The sequence below is a fragment of the Exophiala oligosperma genome, assembly GCF_000835515.1.
Source record: "Exophiala oligosperma strain CBS 72588 unplaced genomic scaffold supercont1.2, whole genome shotgun sequence".
NCBI classification, from domain to species: domain Eukaryota; kingdom Fungi; phylum Ascomycota; class Eurotiomycetes; order Chaetothyriales; family Herpotrichiellaceae; genus Exophiala; species Exophiala oligosperma.
In genome coordinates this window covers 327,191-347,130 of record NW_015622819.1, presented here as the reverse complement: position 1 = coordinate 347,130, position 19,940 = coordinate 327,191, and the positions used below count along the sequence as shown (strand labels likewise).

Genomic DNA, 19,940 nt, shown 5'->3' with positions numbered 1-19,940 from the left:
CATATATTGACGCCATTCTCTGTGTTGGCCGTCTCCAGTGACGAAAATGGCCCACACGGCCCAGCGATAAGGTCGCATTTGCAGATCACCCTCTTGAAAATCTGAGTCGAGGTGAGCACGTCCCCGTAGCCTTATGGGTACCAAGGGACGAGCATTCGCACCGATAATTGCAAATCGGTTCGAGTATGCTGTGTGAGTTTGGAGGCGGCTTCTGGACCACATTCCATCCGAGCGTGCTTGTTTTGCCCGACCGTCTGTTAACCCAATCTCCCACATTCCAGAGCCAGGACACGCGAAACTCGTTGAAAGCTCACAATGAAAGCCTCACCGACTTTCAACATGATACAATTCGCAAACTTTACTGTTGAGAGAGGTCGACAATGTGGCCCGTATGGCTGATCATCGTTGTGGCGGTTGCAGCAGCCGCAGTCTGCACCATCGCCGGCGTCTTGTTGGCCGTTCGGGTTGAACGTCGACGACATCGCAACCTTCTTGGCAGTCATCATCTTGCAAGGCATCTCACAGCATATCATCGACCGAATCTCAACGCAAATGATAAAAATTATTCTGATGTTACTCTACCTGACAAGAATCTCAGCCTCGTACAGATGCCGTATGGTATCGTATCCATTGGCAGCAGTAGAGATCTCACGACTGAGGACGAAGGGGATGACCAGGCAAGATCGCGAGCGTTGCATGATCCTGATAGAATGCTTCTGGTCCGGAACGATAAGAGAGGCATCAAACGGTCGTTCATAGGGCATTCACTGGTTATACCCAAAACACGGAGACAGAAGTGCATACAAAAAGTCATGCCATGCGAAACGGCACAGAACTCGCCCCTCTCGGCTATCATCGAGCTTACGGATTCAGAACACTCCCCTCCTCTCGTGACAGAAATTGCAGATGAAGCTTGTTCATTCAATGTCATTCGAAAACCAGAAAGACAGCTCTCTATTCAATGGCCTCTGACCGGTTCGAAGGGCCGACCTGATGCTGCTCCGACCGAAGTTCTTTCAATGGCTGCACGCGCCAGCATGCTAATGAGGATGGGTGGGCGAAATACTGCTTCAGGTCATTCTGGACCTCACCCACTCATCAGGGTAGTCAATAGCAGTAATCCTTCATCGCCCACAGAGCATACGAGGTCTGCGAAAGTAACCAGCGTTGCCCACAACCGCGAGCTACTTCAAGGTCCAAGATACGAATATTCGCATGATGACACCGAATCCGCCACCAGCTTTGAACCCGAGAGGCACATATTCTGTGATGGTGAACACCAACGCCTTCCCGGTTGCGACTTCGGACTTGACCCCAGATCCAAGAGCCCAGCGCCGCGACTCCAATCTAAACCAGGACGAGCTACAGTTGATACACTGCGGGCTGTCAAGCCAAGTCTTCATTCAATTCATGCAAGCTTTGACATGATTGATACAAGTCCTCACAACAGTGAAGAGAATCCTGTTTCCCGATCTGTTCCGGCCGTCATCATTCGGGAAGACTCCTTCAAGACTATTGATGCGAGCCACTGGGATAGTCCTGTGAAGCTCAAAGTGCTTAAAACACGCGCGGGATGGAGCGCTAGGCGCTGCATGATTGAACCTTCCAGAGCCACGCAATGGCGTGCGGCAAGTGACTCACTCGTATCGAACAATGAAAGAGAGGATACCATCAGTGAATTGAGGAGGCCGGCTTCGGTCGCGACAGCAAATCCTTTGCAATGGGATTTGCGAGGTGAATTTGCAAAGGCCCGGGAGTCTTTCTCACCTCTGGAGAGCCCCAAGAAGGGACACAAACGCCAACACTGCGTCCGAATTACTAATCTTCCAGTTCCGACTCCCAAATCGAAACGGATCAACAACCTGCCAGAAGTGCTGGAAGACCAGCCCCTTCGAGCAGAACGGCAACTTCATCATTCCGTTTCAGGTTTTCAATCACGGCCGACAATCAAGATGGACGAAGAGGCATTCATGTTTGACTCTTCACCGAGATCTGTCCCCATACAATCACCATTTCATAATCTGCCGATTCTAACGCCGACCCTCGTCCGAGCGCCACGAAAACAATACATACAGTCTCCAGCCATCATGACATTGGATATGCCACGCCCTGATTCCGACATATTCGGTAATATCCCGAGTGACTACTCGGTCAAACACCCATCACCGCCGCAAATGCCGCTTTCGCCCAGTGCGCGGCATGACATCCGCCTCAATAGCACGCCTCCGTCCGAACACAATCTACCTCAGCCGTTTGACTCGCCTATTCTGCCATCTCCAGCTCTGAAGAGCTCAGCATTGTATCCACGCAAGTCACTGGTCAAAGGTCCACGTGGCCATTGTACAGCAGGGATAGGGAATCTTGAGCTCTCACAAGGTGAGAGTCCATTGCAGCACAAGACCCCGACTGGACACATTTATACAAGCAAAGAACATCTCAAATCCGGGGAGCTCGATCTCCGCAGATCGGTCATGCTCATGCGAAGTTTGAATTCGGAGAATAGACTTGATAGCTACACCAGTTTCAGATCTCGGCCATGTCACAAGGACGGCGTCGGTCAACATATGCATTCCGGATTATGTAGGTCAAGCTGTGCATCTAGCATGCTGACAATATCACCCATCCTTGAAAAGACGATGCCTGGGACGAAATCGACACACGAATCTGCACCACCAGTGTCGACCACCTCGGCTCGTTCTCGACAACCCTCGAATTCTCCATCAAACATGTCCACGGGCGCAGGTTCGATCTGGGAAGACGACAGCGTAGGTGGCGGTGACATAGATTGGGCCGGCGACTCAAATCCAGAAGATACACCGACGTCCACACTTGTCGGTGGTGGCACACATTTAGGGCTGCGACCATTTCCTCAACATGCTCCTCTGCGACCACGGCCGAACAACGAGGCAAGAGATTGCAATAAGCAGCATTTCCAATACCGCCGTTATGACGTGCAGAATTCGCCACCGCCACTCCTCGGTCCACGTAAATTTGAAGGTCCAGAATCATTATGGGAAGTCCAAACAGAAACAAAACGACAATTTTCGACGACTCGGTCACGCGCGCCTCCGCCGTCGATGGACAGTGGACTACCAAAGTGGCATGGACGTGGACATGGAAGTAGACGTGTCTATGGGGAAATGGATTCCCACGATCATTTGGAGACTGTAGATGCGAGTGCGGGAGACGTGCGTGGTAGTTATCCTTCGCCGCTTGTGAGGAATTTGGAAAGGGCTGTGAGTAGTGGACGATGGGATACTAGAAATGCCCGTACCCGTCATATTCGAGAAGGGGTTGAGAGTGATATCAACGGTGTCAGAAGTGGAAGCTCATCAAGAGGTCGTGCATATACACCGACATCTCAGAAAGAATCATCTGACGTATCAAGTCAAGGGTTGGGCTTGGGATTGGGGTTGAGGGTTGGTAATAGACCATTGCGATTGTAGATTGAAAGTCTGTTGTTGTTGGTATGTTAGGACATTTTCAATTCGATAAAGGTAGAGGTGGTTAATTTGTTGAGTCTAGTTTACAATTACTTGTCTAGTGATACAAGGGACGAAGTGATATTTGTTCCGTATCTGTAGCGAACATCCTTGTTGTGCCTGGTATCGGAACAGAGAGTGTATCGAAATCAAATTCCACCATACTTGTTCCATTCCTTGTTGAATCGTTCAATGACCGTTTTACTTTGGATGAGAACTCCCAACTCTTGACTAGTCCTCCAACTAGCTGCGTCCATGTTACAACTTCCCAATAACAATTTGGAGTCGTCAACGATTGTGACTTTGGCGTGAAGTTTGACGGGAGTTGTCGAGTGATTGTCACGCCGGTCACCACTCGACGGTGTCGTAGTTGTAGCCTCGCGCTGATGATCATCAAAGTAATGTACCATCAATTCCCCCCGGCTTCCGTGTGACATTTTTTTCAACCTCCGGACACAAGTAGGTGTGGTGGTACCGGCCGTCACGATTTGTTCGGTCGTCATCAATCTACGGTTCGTCCACACAAGTACACGAACTCCACGGTGGAGGGCATCACTGAGGAGTCCCAGGACGGCAGGTTCGGTCAGGTTCGGTGTCAGTATGGTGATGCTGGATCGGGCGGTAGATAACAGGTGGTGAGTGGTCTGGAGCAGGGGCGTTTTCGAACAGGAGGAGGATGCGGCGGTGGCGGAGCTCGGTATGGGGATGCAAGAACATTTCCTCGATAGAAGGGAACTCGGTCGGCACCAGAACGGTATCAAGGTTGATCGATGAGGTGACGGCAGGAGTATGGTCCGTGCCGCCGAGTCGATACTCTCATTATGGTCATCACCGTCACCGTCATGTTCATGATCACCTGGTCCGTCATGGCCTTGTCCGATAGGCGTTGTCGTTGATGATGATGATGATGATGATCCTGAGGTCGAGCCTGATATCGACGTCGGAGGTCCTGTGGAGGAAGTCGACGACCAGAAGGATTGATGAAATGCCATCAATTCATCGACAACACGCCCCCTCGTCGCGACACCGACCTCGAACCATGGTTCCCAAGACACGTTGCAGGACGGGAAAATTGCGAGTTTCCTGTCGACAACGACGTACTTGGAATGTATGATCCCAAAAGGCCAAAAGAATTTTCGCGTCACCACCAGATCTAGACCCGGTAGTTCTTCAGGGTCAGGCAAACCCAGCTTCTGCTTCCATTTGGTAGGGCCGTATATTTCTCCCCCCTTCGGTGTGGGCAACAACATGTTTCGAGCCAGAGACGAGGATGAAAAACATATCCTGACCGTGATCTTTGTTCGATTTTCCATTACCGCCTGGTTCGAGAGGGCGACCAGTGCGTCCCGGACGGAGTCTCGAGTGGTCGAAGGCGCCCAGAAACAGGTCGCCAGGATCACCTCGTTTCTTGCCCTTTCGATGTGAGGGATGACCAAAGATTCAAAGACTTCATGACCCGTCCCGGTGGTCAAGGATACAACCGTACTTTTTGTCCAGTGGCGGGCGTGTCGTGGCCCCGATGAAGAGACAAGCTCACCACAATCCATGTCGAATCAGTTACAAAGGTCGTGGTAGAGGAGATGAAGAGCCGAGTCCCTGGCGGCTTTGCCATTGCTTATGCCCTTGTCACTGACGTCGAGTAAATAAGTGATGGCAGCATCACAAAAGCCTCTTGATCAAGCACAACGCGGACAAACTGGGTTGAGGTTGACGACATTGAAGAGGTGTCGACAATGCAGAGGCCAAGGCTGAGTCAGCAAGTGATACATAGAATCCAGCGATTTCAATATTTTGAAGTATCACAGTACAAATACAATCTCAACAACCCACTGTCAAGCAGAGCTTGTCTAGGTAGTTTGCATTAATAGAGGCCACTAGCCTCCTACACACAAAGACTGAATGTCGATGTTTAATGGGTTCGTGCTATTCCAACACACAAAAATGGCGCCGCCACCACCATTTCTCATCGAGCTTTGAAGCGTCGATTTTGACCATCAAGAGTCAGAGAGAATAATGACTTGACGCACCACATCAACGAACCTCGTCGAGATGGGATCTCTCCTAAGATAAACATACGAACATGTAGTCAGGGATCCTTCGACACAACGCACCAAACCCAGAGTCTTGATTCAAGACATGCTCATTCGTGCACTCCCTTCTCCTTCAGACTCATCTGGATCGTCGTTCTTGACCTCCTCTGACTGGATCGCAGAACCCACAACTTCTCCATTTGGAGGAGGTGGTGGCATCACAGGAGTATTCGCAGCGTCAACTTGAAGTCTCGCCTTCTTCTCAGACCCGTCCGGCTCGGGGAGATCTGCCTCGCGTGCCTTTCTCTTTTCCTTTTCACGTAGCTGCTCTTCTTTCCTGCGCTCCTTTTCCTGCTTGTCTCGTTCTCGTCGAGCTGCTTTACTCTCAAATTCATGCCAATCACCTTCGACGCGGGCGAGTTCCATCGCCTGCTCGGGTTTTGGCTCTTCGTTGAGGAAGTACGCGTGTTTCAGAACTTCATCTGCAGAGGGACGCTTCTTTGGATCGTACTTGAACATCCACTGGACTAATTCAAGACCGGCGGGAGTGAAAATATCTCGCATGATTGTTTCGAATTGTCTCTTTCGCCGATCAGCGGGCTGCATTAATTCAAACCACGGCAAGTCGATGATACCGGGCCATTCTGCACGGGTGGGGGTGCCGAGCATATTGTAGACCTTTTCAAGCTGGCTGAGTTCACCTCCCTCACCTGGAAAGATCGCCTTCTTGGTAAACATCTCCACAAAGACGCAGGCCGCAGACCAGATGTCGACCTCAGGACCATACTGTGTCTCGCCCAGTATGAGCTCGGGTGGTCGATACCAGATCGTGATCACTCGATTTGTATAATCAAGTTTGCGAGATTTGGTGTAGAATCTGGCCAAGCCAAAGTCGGCATATTTCAAGAGCCCAGTATTGGAAACAAGAATGTTCGCAGCCTTGATGTCTCGGTGTAGGACGCCACGTCGATGAAGAAATTCCAAACCCTCGAACATCTGCTTTGCCAGGTCCTTCTTATGAGCTGGGCTCAATGTGAAGGTTGGGTGGTTGATGAGCCCAGTAAGATCATGTGACATGTATTCGAAGACCATGAAACATTCATTCTTTTCAACCATGACTTCTTGCAAAGCAACGACATGTTTATGTCTGAGATGTTGCAACAGCCTAATCTCACGAACCGCTGTGATGGGGAAACCATCTCGCTCGCCCTCCATGCGGATCTTCTTGAGTGCTACCTTATCTTTTGTGTAGATGTGAATGGCTTTGAAGACCTTTCCGTATGTGCCGGCACCAACCACAGATTCATTACCAGGCTTGCGAAAATACACCGAATCGGAGTCCGCAAATTCAGGAGTCAGAGTTGGTCGAGACTTTGTCTCTCTCCTGGATTTTTTCGAGGGAGGGGACCGCGATCGGTCGGGTCTGCGGTTGTCTGCGGCTTGAGCAAGGGCTCTTCGGTCGGGACGTGATGGAAAACTAGGTGGCAAAGGCCGTTGATTAGGCCTGTCGTCTCGTCGATCGAACCGATCAAATCGATCAAATGGCTTTTTCCTTGGTTGCGTGGGAGGACCTCGCTCGTCGGGGTGGAAAGGCCCCTTTGGTTTGGCTGAAAAATCTGCGTTTTGTCTGGCTGGACCTGATGGAGGAGCCTTTGACTTGAAAGCAAAGCTGAATTTTGAGGCTGCTGTTCCTGTTTGATCATTCACCTGCGCATGCTGATCTTCATGCTTCTGATCTTCAACCTGTAAGTCTTTCGAGGGTCTGAAAACATTTCCTTCCTCCTTTGGAGTTTCTCTGCCATCCTGTGAATGGACTGGTGAAGTTTGATGCATGTGTCCACCTTGTGCATCAGGATTTTGTGAACCACCTCGCTTAGGACCAGTAGGAGGTGCTGTCCACTGAAGATTGTTGAAGTGACCGCCTCTGCCTCGACCGCGACCGTTGAATCTCTGATCTTGTTTACCATATTGCCCACCGCGAGGCCCATGGCCGCCCCGGTAAGAGGGCTGTTGATACCCTTGCGAATTTGACCCATAATACTGCTGGTTTTGATAGTAAGGGTTCGGATTGTTCATGCTACTTGGCCCGGGGAAATTGTTTTGTCGGTACGGTGGAGATGAATTGTACATGGGACTAAGTAAACATCAGCGAGGCTGTCATGGTTATAGAAGAATCAACTTACCCATGCGGACTTTGACCACCTCCCCAACCGCCTCTTGGATTATGGTACGGCGATCCCGCCTGGGACCCATGATAGGAGCTGTTAGGTGTTCCCGAATAAGGGGGCGATCCGTTGTATTGTTGCCGAGTATCGACAAATGGCCTCTGTTGCCCTCTATGATTGCCATAGTTCCCACGCGTCGAGTGTTGGCCATCCATGGAGCGGTTGTCTGTATCGTCTACCACAGACGGAGTTCGTGAACGGGGTTGACCCCCTACAGGAAAACGCCGACCTCTAGATTTTCCAGGTCGTTTTGGAGGTCTGAAATCTTTGTGGGATGTTTCACGATGACTGGTGTAGTCGTCACGGCGAGATGGGGATGCTCTCGACGAGTGGCGAGGTGAAATCGATCGCCTATCTTGTCTTCGATGAGGACTCGATTCTCTGGAACCTCTGACGTCCGAGTTGTACCCACGAGGCCCTGAATCAGACCTGGATGCGTTGGATGGTCGGAAGGGAGACCTTGATCTAGAACGCCTATCGTGGATATCTGGACGATCTCGGCTGCGACCAGGATTCCGACTGTCTGAACCGAATCGGTCACTGGGTGCAGGCGATGGGCTCTGGGTACGTCGGCGCTTAGGGTGTCTGTCTGGAGAGAAATCGCGAATTCGGGCAGGTCTGTCTTTGAAGGGCCTCGAATGCTGTGCGTGCGAATGTTTAGAGTTTGCTGGACGGGTGGGAGAAAGAGACGGTTTTCTACCGCCGGATTTCTTCGTATCTCGTTGCCACTTTCGACTCTGACGACGCCCGCCGCGTGTTCCTTGGTCCCTATCTCGGTGAGGGCCCCGATAATCTTCAGAATATCCAAAAGAAGGCGATGGAGGACGATGACCACCGGGATGTCGCTCACTCTCCCGCGATCGATTCAAGTCTCTGTCGCGCGGGTCGTCTTCAGCTCGCCAACGATGCTTCATTGATGGGTCGTGTCGAGACCTTGCCATGTACTCCTGGGAGTCATTTGCATTGCGGTCGGAGGGAAAGGGTAGAGAGGGTCGAGGGTGAGGTGGTTGCTGGGGTTCGACGAGTCCTTCGCAGTCTGCAATCCCAGTTCAGTGAGCGAGTTGCATGAACATCGACCAGCGCCTTGGCGATCCACAAAAGCGGCGTGACGTCCGGAAGGGGATATTCCGAAGCCGAAGTCCAGTGGGTGTTCGGGCACTCACCTTTACCAGACCACCTCGCATTTTGCCGCGCACACTTCTTCCTCGCCTTCCCATGTCTTCCCTTCTTGTTCTTGCTCAGTGTCGCTGAGCACTATGTAGCAGCCTTGATGAAAATCTAGTCACTCGTAGTCTACAGTTGGCGTGCAGATATTGTCAGACCTCAATGAAGAGGATGGAGACCCCCGACGAATCTGACGCCGCTTTTGATGTGAGTGGCAGGGCAAGTGCGAAGAGTGTCCAGGCTGATGCACCGCCGAGCGATGGCAAGAGCCTTGACAATGAAAGCTATGTACGTGCAGGCCATATCCGTCCCCATTCATGCTGCTGTCTGGTCTGTTCTCGTAGTAAGTTCGCAAGTTCACAAATTCACAAGTTCACGCCAAGGCATTGAACTGCGCAGCTTTCACATCCCTCGGCCCCGCTAACATAATGTATTTGCCGCCGTGATAAAGATGTTGCCACAATATAGTGCAACATCTACTCACTCTGGCAACGTAGACTGTAATTAGCACAGGATGTCAATAATCCACCTCGGGCAAAAAGTGCCTCATTACCACTTTCCAAAGTCCATGTCGATCGGGGTGATCGACTGGGTTAATGGTAATGCTGGTAATCAGTAACTCAAAAGCTGGCACCTCTGGCGGGCTCTTTGTTTCCCCGAGGCGAGCAGATGATTTGTTGCCAGTCGTTAATCTGGCAGGCCTTTCACAAGCAGTGATAATCAACGGGTTCAGAAAGCCAGGGTTGAAGTTAGATTTAGCTGTGCTGCAGCAACAATGCACATCAGGTGTTGTGGTGTGAACAATTTCATCCCTGACAGTATCACCGCTGTAAAGACTGGCGAAGAGCAACATGGCTGAGAATAGTTCCGGCATAAACAACGAGGCAACGAAATAACGAGGCACAATCTGTGGGAATTCGTGGTTGTTTGGTCAAGTTTCCCCGCTGACCGCCTTGTCGGGTCTGCATGCGAATGGCGTGGAAAGCCTGAAAAAAAGGCGTAATTGCAACCAGGTGAGAGCCTTCACGGGATTTGCACCTCAATTTATAAAGAGGTATACTTGATTTGGATGATGGTATACAGAGATTGTTGACATTGGTCCTCACTTAAAGGAAGACAAGTCGTCTGATGTCAAACTTGAGATTCCCACGATGTCTCGGCAAACCTGCTGTTCGAGAGTTGCTTGCGTTGTGTACTAGCCATTCTTGGAGCGTTGTTTATTGTCGGTCATGTGACACAAACGGGACAGGCACAGTTCGATATTCACGAGACAAAACGAGCAATACAAAGCTACCTTACCTAGGTTGCTGAATTGGTTCATGGTTTTGTCCTATTTTCTCAAGTGGGCGAATCATCCATGTCTAGCCTTATTCGTCGATATCGACATATGTGATCGATCTGATTTCATGTTCCCATATCATCAAGGTTTCATAATATTTTCATCCTGCAGAGAACAGGTCCGGGCTTCCTAGGCCACTCAAAGCTCTGTTTGGTCCTTGATGTAGGCGTACTGGTACGCAGAAAACGCCCGAGTGCTTCGCAATCCGAGGAATATGCGGAGAACTCGCTGGACGTTTGCCAGCACCCGCCTTGTCCGGGGACTTTTGAAAATGGCGCCTCTTTCCTTCAACAGGCCACCTCGGGCTGCTCGAGAATGCCTAGTTACAAAGACGTCAAGCGAGGTTGTATATTTGTTGTGTGGCTTATGGAAAGCACAATAGGCGAGACGATTCCCACGGCTGATTCGAAGCGATGTTTTCGGATGGCATCTTCCTCAACATAGGTGACGTTCGGTCAACCTAGACTCATTTTCTCGCCCACGCCCTTTTCTCCCATGAGTTCGCAGCCAGTCCTTACGACACCAACCATGCCTCCAGTTTGCACGCCCTCACTGCCACCTCCAGCAAGTCTGTACTCTATTTCAGCCAGGCCTTGCAGCCAAGTCACCCGAGTTGCAACGCTGACTTCGAGGGTCTGCAGCTCCTCTGCCAAAGCGGTGAGAATGTCTGCTAGAGCCAAGCCACGGCTGCTTTTCAGTGCATTGATCGTGTTCAGACAACTCGTAATATCTGGTGTACTCAGCATTGTGGTCATAATCATACGGATATCGTCCGGATGAGGAGCGGCGATACAGTTATATATCGTATCATTGGTGATAAGCTCGTATTTGACGTCGGAATCTTTGACTGGTGGCTGTCCTCGCATTGGGAGCGGCCTCGAACCTGCATGACACGCCTGTAGAACGTTCAACGCTCTTCTCATGTCACCTTTGGACAGTCGGACGAGTGAGTCGACGGCCTCGGGGGCAATGTTGATATGTTCTTGCGAAATGACCAAGTCAACTAGTCGGCGAATATCAGGTTCTTTGAGAGGGGAAAACCGGAATCTCGTACACCGTGACAGCAGTGCTGGCGACAGCTTGTGTGTATAGTTTGCGATAATGCAAAATCTTGTGTTGGCCGTGTATTTTTCCATTATTCTTCTCAGAGCCATCTGTGCCGTCGAAGTCATTGCGTCGGCCTCGTCAAGAATGATCAGCTTGAAAGCACCAAGGCCGAATTTGGCTGCAGTCGAGGATTGCTGAGTGGAGGTGCTGAAGATTTGCTTCGTGGAAGCAAATGTCTTTATTTGCTCTCTTACAACATCAATCCCACGATCATCTGACGCATTCAATTCCAGCACCATTTGTCGCATGTTTTTAGCGCCATATATTTGTCTTGCTAACGCCAGGATTGTAGACGTCTTGCCAGTACCAGGGGGCCCGTAGAGGAGAAGATGAGGTAATCGGTTGTGTTCAATGAATCGATTAATCGTGGCCAGGATATCTTGGTGACCGGATACATCATCGAGCGTGTTGGGGCGATATTTCTCAACCCTTCAATACGAGATTAGAAGGTAACCCAGCTGGATTGTAAAGGACATACCATGGTAAGTTGTCCTCGGCCTCAATAGGTAAGTCTGCAACTATGCGCTTTTGCTTCCCTGCAAGATTGTCCGAGCTAAATTGAATCGACTTGTCCTTGGACACTGGGGCATCCACGTCCATATCATCTTCGTAGTCCGACATTGTGATCGCCGTCTAAGTATGTAACACTGGCTACACAAAAGTGCAAGGACGATCGAGGAGACATTTCTAGAGGGCGACGCGCTTAGACGCGTAAATTGATGTGCCATTTGTGGTGTTCGTACTTTGCCGTAGTTTACCTCCACCCTTCCTTCAGCCTCGCCACGCGAGTAGAATAACATAGCGTAAGGGGAAGTCATGTACATTTTATGGCCAGTAGTAATGTCTGTGTGGTTCAAATGTAGATCCATGTAAATCAAGACAGTATACAAATATATCGCTTGAAAGTCTAGTAGACGTTGCGTCGGAATAGCGTCGATGTCCTCGAAATATTTTCAGCACCTAACACTGGGGAACTAGGACGTCGAACTCGTAGGTCAACTCATGAAAAGATTCTTTCGACTATCACCCGACGGCGTCACATGTCACATCACGGAGGCAATGCAGGGTGGCCTGAAAATTTTTGTGTTAGTGTCAGATCAGCATTAAGCGGATAGCGATTTATTCCAAAGGTGATCTTGACTAAATATTTGAGACGGTGAAGTTCCTCCGAAGTACTCGAAAAATCCAGATTGTTGTAAACCGGTTTCCATCATTAAGTTGCTGACTTCTCCAACTTCGTAACTCGAATCTATTGTGTGGCATCAGTTGTCCAAGTGCCCATGCTTGGTGCGATCAACCAGCTCTACCAAGCTTCCCATAGCCAACATCGCCAGTGTAGGTAAGTCTGACAGGGAAGAAGTATTCTCGGACAGTGTTCGAGCCGCACCAAGAAGTGGTAGAGTCCTTGGAGGCCAATCCGTCCATGGGAAATGTTTGCGCCAACATGTCGCATCCGCCGCGTCCCACATATTTTCATCGTATGGCAAGTAAAGGTCTAATTCTGGTAAAGTGAGTCGAAAGGGAGACTGTGTACGGAGATGACACAGGCTATGGACGGCCTAGGCACATGTCAACTGGCAATACATCGAGAAGGTGACACGGCTCTGGCTTACCACGACCGCCCATCCTAGTCGGCTTCGTTTTTCTCTTGCGATCCATTTCTGCCACTGACTACGATACATCTCGTAGCCCACGTCCCTGGTTAGATTCTTGCCTAAGAAATCTTCTGGACTGAGGGAGCAATCTAGTGCGCTGATGTCTGAGGGAGGTGTAGCAATGCCGGATGCTGTGCCCTCGTTCTGCTCTTGCTGCTGAAACTCGAAAATGCAAGCCTTTCGTGCGTTGGCCAGCATACATGCCTGACCAGCGATGGCCCAAGGACGTAACAGCATGGAATTGTCGCTGATAATGACAAAGTATAATATGCACTGGCACAAGAGCAACGTTAACGGATCGCAAAGCTTATGGGGCATCCTCAAGTCCCCGGAGGTCTAGATCTGTATCAGCTATTCCGATCCCCAAGCGACAGATGCCGGGAATAGACATACACTCGAGAGAATCATCGAGACTCTAGCGAGGACTCGGAGGTGATATTCCGCGGCCTGAGGCTCTGAGCTATAACTGGCTCCAATAGCTGTAATGAGACCGAACAAAAGTGGTGGGGTTCCCCCAACATCACTCGAGGCGCAGTGCATAACTGGGAATATCTAGGGGGAAAATGAGTAATTGAGCAGACAGCGGCCAAAGAGTGACATGTCGATTACCTTGTGAAATTTTTCAAAATATAAATTCCAAAACTGCATCATATTTGCTTCGGTCATGTTAGGCACATCAAGAAGAAGACTCTTGTAGTCAGTTGAATCGAGAAGTTCTAAGGCCCCGAGAACCGTGTCGAAGAGATGAGCTGTGTCGGTTCGTATAGATTCGTCGCCTTGCATTTCTACCGCCATCTCTGCCCTGCATGAATCGAGATTGTCGTTGCTGGATTCTGCACCACCTCCTATCTCATTAACCAGGACTTCAAAGTATTGTGGCCCAAATGGTGTACCAAGTTTCCAGTTGAACTGTGACCATGGTGTAGCGCTTACGCGAGTTTCTGTGTTCACCTGGTGGTTTTGGATGGATGGGGATAGATTCAGTAGTGAAGCAACGGCCTCCGGGCTTGTCTCCTGCTGCATTGGTAGGTCGAAATGCATCATATCTTCTGGTCTGGGACTGGGATACTGGAAATCTTGATATGCAATATAATCGGTCTGTAAAAAAGCATTAGATCCATATTGGGAGAAAACAGAGGCTGGTGTAGGTGACTGTGTCCATCTGGGCAGGAAATATCAGTGGGCCAAAAAATAGCCTACCTGTTCATTGGTAACGGTGACTTGGTCATTTTCTGGATGAACCTGATCGGTTGGCGGGTGAGGGCTGAGTGACGTGTGGTACGCCAAATGGCCTCCCACCGCAGATTCTGATATACCGTAACTAGGTTCCGTTACCTGGAATTGGTTCGCATTCCCATCATGATCTTGGACCTCTTCAGCTGGAGATGCTGCCAGGTTCCGTCGCTCGCCATCATTTTCTTTTGCAGAAAAATGAAACTGGCAGATGATCCCGTTCTTCTCACATTGACCGCATGAAGGTCCACCACTGCACTTGACCTTGTAGCTATCAGGGAGCACTTGACTCAGAAACAAAGCCTACATCGAGGGAGGAAAATACGTACAAGGCACACCGGAGACAGCTCTTACGGCGACTCCTTTTCTTCGGTGGCTCAACAGTAACCTTCTGGTGTTTCGCTTTTATATGTCGCGTCAGAACGTCCCTTCTTGAGAATGTTTTTGAGCAGACTGGACAGGTAACAGGGTTGGCCCGCTTCGAGGAAAAGGGGGGAGCATTAGTAGTGGCTTGGGGCGAATGTTCCATCATTTTCTGAACGCTTTGCATGACTGTAGGGAAGAGACTGAGCTTTTCAGGAAGAAGTTTGCAGGGCGAGGAAGGACGACTCCCCAGACTTGCCCCACCTTGAATTCCGGGGCACGCACCTCCCCGGAACAGCACTACGAGTCCCTAACCGAGGTCGAAGGGTGAGTGGCGGAGTCGACCTGTCCACGTAGCGCGAGGGGCAGATCCCCTAGGACCAAGTGAGCCCTGGAAAATACCACATCTCCGTACTGTCTATCCAAATCGACCTTAACGATCTCGGAGAGCTAGGATATCTCTAAGTGGATCGCAGCGTTCGACCATGGACCTCTCCAATGACCTTAGTAGCGAGACAACAAGGAGTGCCGAACTCGAACGACGCTTCGATGAGCTCGAAAGTCGCCTGGCTGAGGTGCGACAACTGGCAATGCAGTCTTCTCAGGGCCCTTTGCATCAGAATACCGCCGCTGTCGAGCATCTTGGCAACTTTTTTCATGACGATGGACGCAATCATGATACATGGGCCGATTTTCTTGATTTTGGTGTCATGCCTGAGGAAAGGCCCCCGACGTCGCCGCTGTTTCGCGAAGGACCTCAAAGCAGCCGGTCTCCCGGAGGCACGACAACCACTTCCTGGCACAAGGCCATTGAGAGAGCTGGCACCAGACGGCGCCTACTATCTCAGCCTTCGATCTATGATATGGATCTTTTGGAACTTCACAGTTCTGTTCGGTACCAACTTCTGAGGCAGTCCATGACAGCAGGAGAACCACAACAAAGGTTAGTTCATTTAGGCCTCGCTGTGTTACCGAGAAAGAAAGACATTATGCTGACAAAATTCATGCAGTCTTGATACTTTGGTACAGAAAATGCTATATCTCCTGGCTTCCGACAGATACTGGGGAGGCAAGAGGCGATTCTGGTTTGAAACCCTCGCTTTTGAAAAACTGGCTCCAATCACTCGGTATCAAATTATGCCGACAGTCGAACATTACCAGGCAATCCAAGAAGAATTTCAACCAACACAATTACAATTGACCAGATACCATTGGCCCATGGTCGACTGGATTCCGTATGCCAGTTTACGAGACAAGATTATCCTTCACGCTGATGAGATTGACCTCGCTGCCGTCGTCGAAGGCACCCTCGAGAGTTGGTGCTTAGAATCAAAAGTAGTGGTGCCCTTGCACGGGACTCTTCACGAAACACTGGTGTATTATCGACTCAGCGAATATTTGGAGTATAGACGGCAACAACACGCAGATCCTGCTTCGCTGTCGGGCACGATGTCGAAGTCTGTCGAGACAGAATTTGTCCTCGCTCTTCGACAGCCCACCCAGGTTTTTAAACTCGAACGGTCGTATTTCGACCGCTTTCCCATGCTTTTTTGCGAGGATGCCTTGGCCAAGGGTCAGTATAGCCCGGTGGTTATCCAGCAGCGCTCTCCCGAATCACACCAAGCTTCCATCTCGATGTCTGTACTTCCTACAAGCAACACTGGCTGATTAAAGAACGTATCATCTGTCGAGGAGCTCCGAGATCTGACTGCAAACGACTCGACGAAACGATCTCTTCAACCATGAAGTCTAGAATGTTCTCGCGTGTCCCACTCATTACGAAGTCAAGAATGCTCCTTCTTTCACTCAAAGGAGCGCTATAGCATTGGGTGGAGATGCAACACCTCCTGGGACATACAGCGGCGCACTTGTGAACAGGAAAGACCACTGGTTCTGCTTTTTGCAGAGTTCACTGAGGCCCTCAAGATTCCAAAGCTCTCCCAGTGGCATGCCCCAATGAGCAAGTATCCATTCATGGAGGACTACTGCCCCCTTTTGACCGAACGGAACCGGGCACTGTTCAAACCCAATAGAGTCAGTTGCGACAGCTGAGATGTGCTGATTCCACAAAAATCGGACCATCTCCATGCTTCTTTCAACCCCTATGAAGGCGGTTTTATCAAGTTTTTCTCTTCGTTCTTCTGGAGAGGCGTCATAATACCAGCGAGTCCACCCACCACGAAGGAGAAGTATATCCCCTGGGCGGAGCTCGAGATTCTGATGTTTTGCCACCGCCTTTAATTCTGCGACAGTTACAGAGTGCGGACTGGCCGCAGAAACCGGAGGCTGTCCCGTCTCTTCACGCCATCTGACGTAGTCAATCAGTACTCCTCTTCCGACGATACCACCTGCCTCGACCCATTCTAATGATATCATTAGTAAAATGATACAATATCTCGGGGAAACATACTGTGTATTCCATTACGGCCATCACGACGTTTGATGATATCTTCATGTTTCAATCCATTATAATATAATTCTTGATCCTGAAGCCCACAGTGGGTGAGACCATCCCATTGAGATGATGACTGAGTGTTGAAGTGCAGTTCATCATCGTGACCTATGCTAGAATTCATCTCCTTGAAGTCCAGAACCTTTTGTTCAAACAATCTCCGGTTGGCAATGACATAATCGAAGATGTTCAAGGGAAGATCGAGGGATACACTTAGCCCGGCCTTGACCTCCTGGGCAGCGTATTTCCTGGCTTCAGGAGTGATTTTGTTTAAAGCTGATACAGACATACGAGTCAGTCAAAGCCTGGAAAGAAACGGCCCTGTTGAGTGGAACGTACTGCCAATCTGGTCATCTGCGCCCCACAACCCCCACGCATTCCCCTGAGGCTGGCCTTCAACTTTGGGCAGGTCATCAAAATCAGGAACAGCGGTCTTCGACATTGTGAGAAGTCGTGAATACCTTGAAAAATGCAATTAGTTATGCAATGAGTTGTTCAAATACTTTCGCCAGGTAGATCATGCCACGATGCGTTTTTCAATACTGGTCATCTTGTGGGTGCGCAAACCGTCGGTCCACTACCACCGCCACATTCAACCTCCGGTCTGAAACACAGCGGTAACGCTTCAGGCCCGTACTTACTTTTTGATCCTTTGCCAGAGGTAGAGATTGACAGAGATAAAGACTTCTTGTCTTGTACGTCGAAACATTGACGATAGCTCGCGTCATAGCCCGACTCTTTGCACTTCCTACGCCCGCAGCTTGTCCAGAATTACGGTTACATGTAATGGCATCAACGACAGTTCCCAATGGGGTGAACGGAGTCCACAGAGTCAACGGACATGGGCATGACTTCCTTCCACCCAATGTCCCATCCAACCTGGAAGAGCTTCCCGATCTATACGGATGGCCTCGGCAGAATCAACGCGGGTACCGCATTCGAGAACTACCTTCCGGGCCCTACAGACCTCTTAGGGTAGTTGTAATGGGCTGTGGAGCGTCAGGAATATCTTTTGCAAAATTCGCACAAGACGAGCTGAACAATGTCGACATCGTGCTGTACGAAAAGAACAGCGACGTGGGCGGGACTTGGCTGGAAAACAGATATCCGTAAGTCCTCCGTACCTGCTGCACCACGGGTGACAATGCACCTGCTGATACATGCCAGTGGGTGTGCTTGTGATGTTCCAAGTGTCACCTATCAATTCACCTGGGAGCCTGACACTTGGTCGCGCTTCTATTCTGAATCTCCAGAAATCCACCGGTACTTCAAAAGGGTGGCCGAGAAGCATAATGTCTTAAAGTACACCAAGTTGAACCATACAGTCACAAATGCGCTCTGGGACCAAGACAGGGGCAAGTGGAGCATCACCGTTCATGACTCGGCCGAGAACTCGACTTTCATTGATGAGTGTGACATCTTCATCAATGCTGGAGGGCCTTTGAAGTAAGTTGGAAGTTCCCATGGTGTAAGCCTCCCCCAGCTCTCTCTAAATTTTGTTACAGTCATTGGAATATGCCGAAGATCAACGGTCTCGAACGATTTCAGGGAGTCCTAGCGCACACTGCCAATTATCCAGAAGGTCTCGATCTGAAAGATAAAAGGGTAGCAGTATGTGGAATTGGCTCCAGTGGTATACAAGTCATTGCTTCAGTGCAAAAGCAGGCCTCCAAATTATATACTTGGATCAGAAGTCCGACGTGGATACTGGGCACATTTGGCGCAAAGTACATTCGAGAACCAGAATCGGATCCAAATCCAGCCTGTAAGCCAGAGCCATTGATTTAGTGGTCCTTCATTTGCTAACAAAATACCACACAAAGATACCAAAGAAGAACTTCGACTCATGCGACAGGATCCAAAGACGTACTTGAAGTATCGAAAGAACATTGAGTTAAGCATAAGCGAAGGTTTTTCAGTCTTCTTCAAGAATACACCCGAGGCCAATGCTGCACGAGAGGTATGTCAAACTTCTCTGATGCTCTCGACATATCTAACTTTGTACGAGATATCTACGAAGGAGATGCGAGCAAAACTGGCGAGTCGTCCTGATATCGCGGATGCTTTGATCCCTAAAGACTTCCCGGTGGGGTGTAAAAGACCTACGTGAGTTATCAAGCATCTTTAGCATCCCAAGAGATGTGCATTCCAGTATAGTCCTCTGACAGCTTCTAGACCCGGAATAGGATTTTTGGAAGCACTTTGTGCTGATAATGTCGTTGCATATCCAGGAGGGCAACTCAGTACTATCACCGAAAAAGGATTCCTCAACCCGGATGGCCAAGAAGAGGAAGTCGATGTCATTATTCTCGCTACGGGGTTTAATACTACCTGGGTGCCTAGGTTTCCTATCATTGCAAATGGTAAGAATCTGCAAGACATGTATGCAAACAACCCCCTGTCATACCTGGGTATCGCGGCACCGGAAATCCCAAACTATTTCACCTACTACGGACCTTATGGGCCTCTTGGTCAAGCCAGCGCGGTGGTCATGATTGAATTCTTTACACGATATTTCAACACGGTCATACGAAAAATGCAGACAGAGTGGATTAAGAGTCTCGCACCAAGGATGGATGTTGCATTACAATTCCAGGAACATGCCGATCTCTATCTTAAGCGCACAGTCTGGGACTCTCACTGTCGAAGCTGGTGGAAGGGTGGCGAGTATGACGGGAGGATCATGCTCTATCCCGGGTCACGCACTCAATAGTACGTCGTTTCCTCACCCGTTGTCCCCCAACCCTGCTTTCAAGTCTCTAGAGAGCTAACTACACAATATCTTACAGCATGGAATTGATTAGCAGTCCGAGGTTCGAGGACTATGACATAACATACCATGGTATGAATCGATGGGGTTTCTTGGGAAATGGATGGTCGATCAGAGATT

General features: G+C 49.8%; 4 protein-coding genes across 4 annotated transcripts; 1 reads left to right on the top strand and 3 right to left on the bottom strand.

Moving 5' to 3' along the window:
* Positions 1 to 380: 380 nt before the first annotated feature.
* Positions 381 to 3,446, top strand: PV06_01603 (uncharacterized protein; the record flags this gene model as incomplete). Its single annotated transcript, XM_016402216.1, has 1 exon — positions 381 to 3,446. One exon carries the CDS (start codon positions 381 to 383, stop codon positions 3,444 to 3,446), a length of 3,066 nt encoding a protein of 1,021 aa, XP_016266113.1.
* Positions 3,447 to 3,631: 185 nt separating this feature from the next.
* On the bottom strand, positions 3,632 to 5,029 carry PV06_01602 (uncharacterized protein; the record flags this gene model as incomplete). Its single annotated transcript, XM_016402215.1, has 1 exon — positions 3,632 to 5,029. The coding sequence occupies one exon, from the start codon at positions 5,027 to 5,029 to the stop codon at positions 3,632 to 3,634; it is 1,398 nt and encodes a 465-aa protein (XP_016266112.1).
* Positions 5,030 to 5,287: 258 nt separating this feature from the next.
* PV06_01601 (uncharacterized protein) lies at positions 5,288 to 9,396 on the bottom strand. Its single transcript, XM_016402214.1, has 3 exons — positions 8,901 to 9,396; positions 7,696 to 8,773; positions 5,288 to 7,646 (listed from the first exon to the last, which is right to left on the bottom strand). Exons 2-3 carry the CDS (start codon positions 8,676 to 8,678, stop codon positions 5,612 to 5,614), a joined length of 3,018 nt encoding a protein of 1,005 aa, XP_016266111.1. The 5' UTR covers positions 8,679 to 8,773; positions 8,901 to 9,396; the 3' UTR covers positions 5,288 to 5,611.
* Positions 9,397 to 10,498: 1,102 nt separating this feature from the next.
* PV06_01600 (uncharacterized protein) lies at positions 10,499 to 11,989 on the bottom strand. The gene is made up of 2 exons (XM_016402213.1): positions 11,826 to 11,989; positions 10,499 to 11,776 (listed from the first exon to the last, which is right to left on the bottom strand). Exons 1-2 carry the CDS (start codon positions 11,966 to 11,968, stop codon positions 10,696 to 10,698), a joined length of 1,224 nt encoding a protein of 407 aa, XP_016266110.1. The 5' UTR covers positions 11,969 to 11,989; the 3' UTR covers positions 10,499 to 10,695.
* Positions 11,990 to 19,940: the final 7,951 nt, after the last annotated feature.

Bases quoted from the DNA above. Each gene is read 5' to 3' on its own strand.
- PV06_01601 (XM_016402214.1), bottom strand. From the start codon at position 8,678: ATGGCAAGGTCTCGACACGACCCATCAATGAAGCATCGTTGGCGAGCT. The intron at 7,647-7,695 runs GTAAGTTGATTC...ATGTTTACTTAG, and splicing joins GGTGGTCAAAGTCCGCATGG to TCCCATGTACAATTCATCTC.
- PV06_01600 (XM_016402213.1), bottom strand. From the start codon at position 11,968: ATGTCGGACTACGAAGATGATATGGACGTGGATGCCCCAGTGTCCAAG. The intron at 11,777-11,825 runs GTATGTCCTTTA...CTCGTATTGAAG, and splicing joins GCCGAGGACAACTTACCATG to GGTTGAGAAATATCGCCCCA.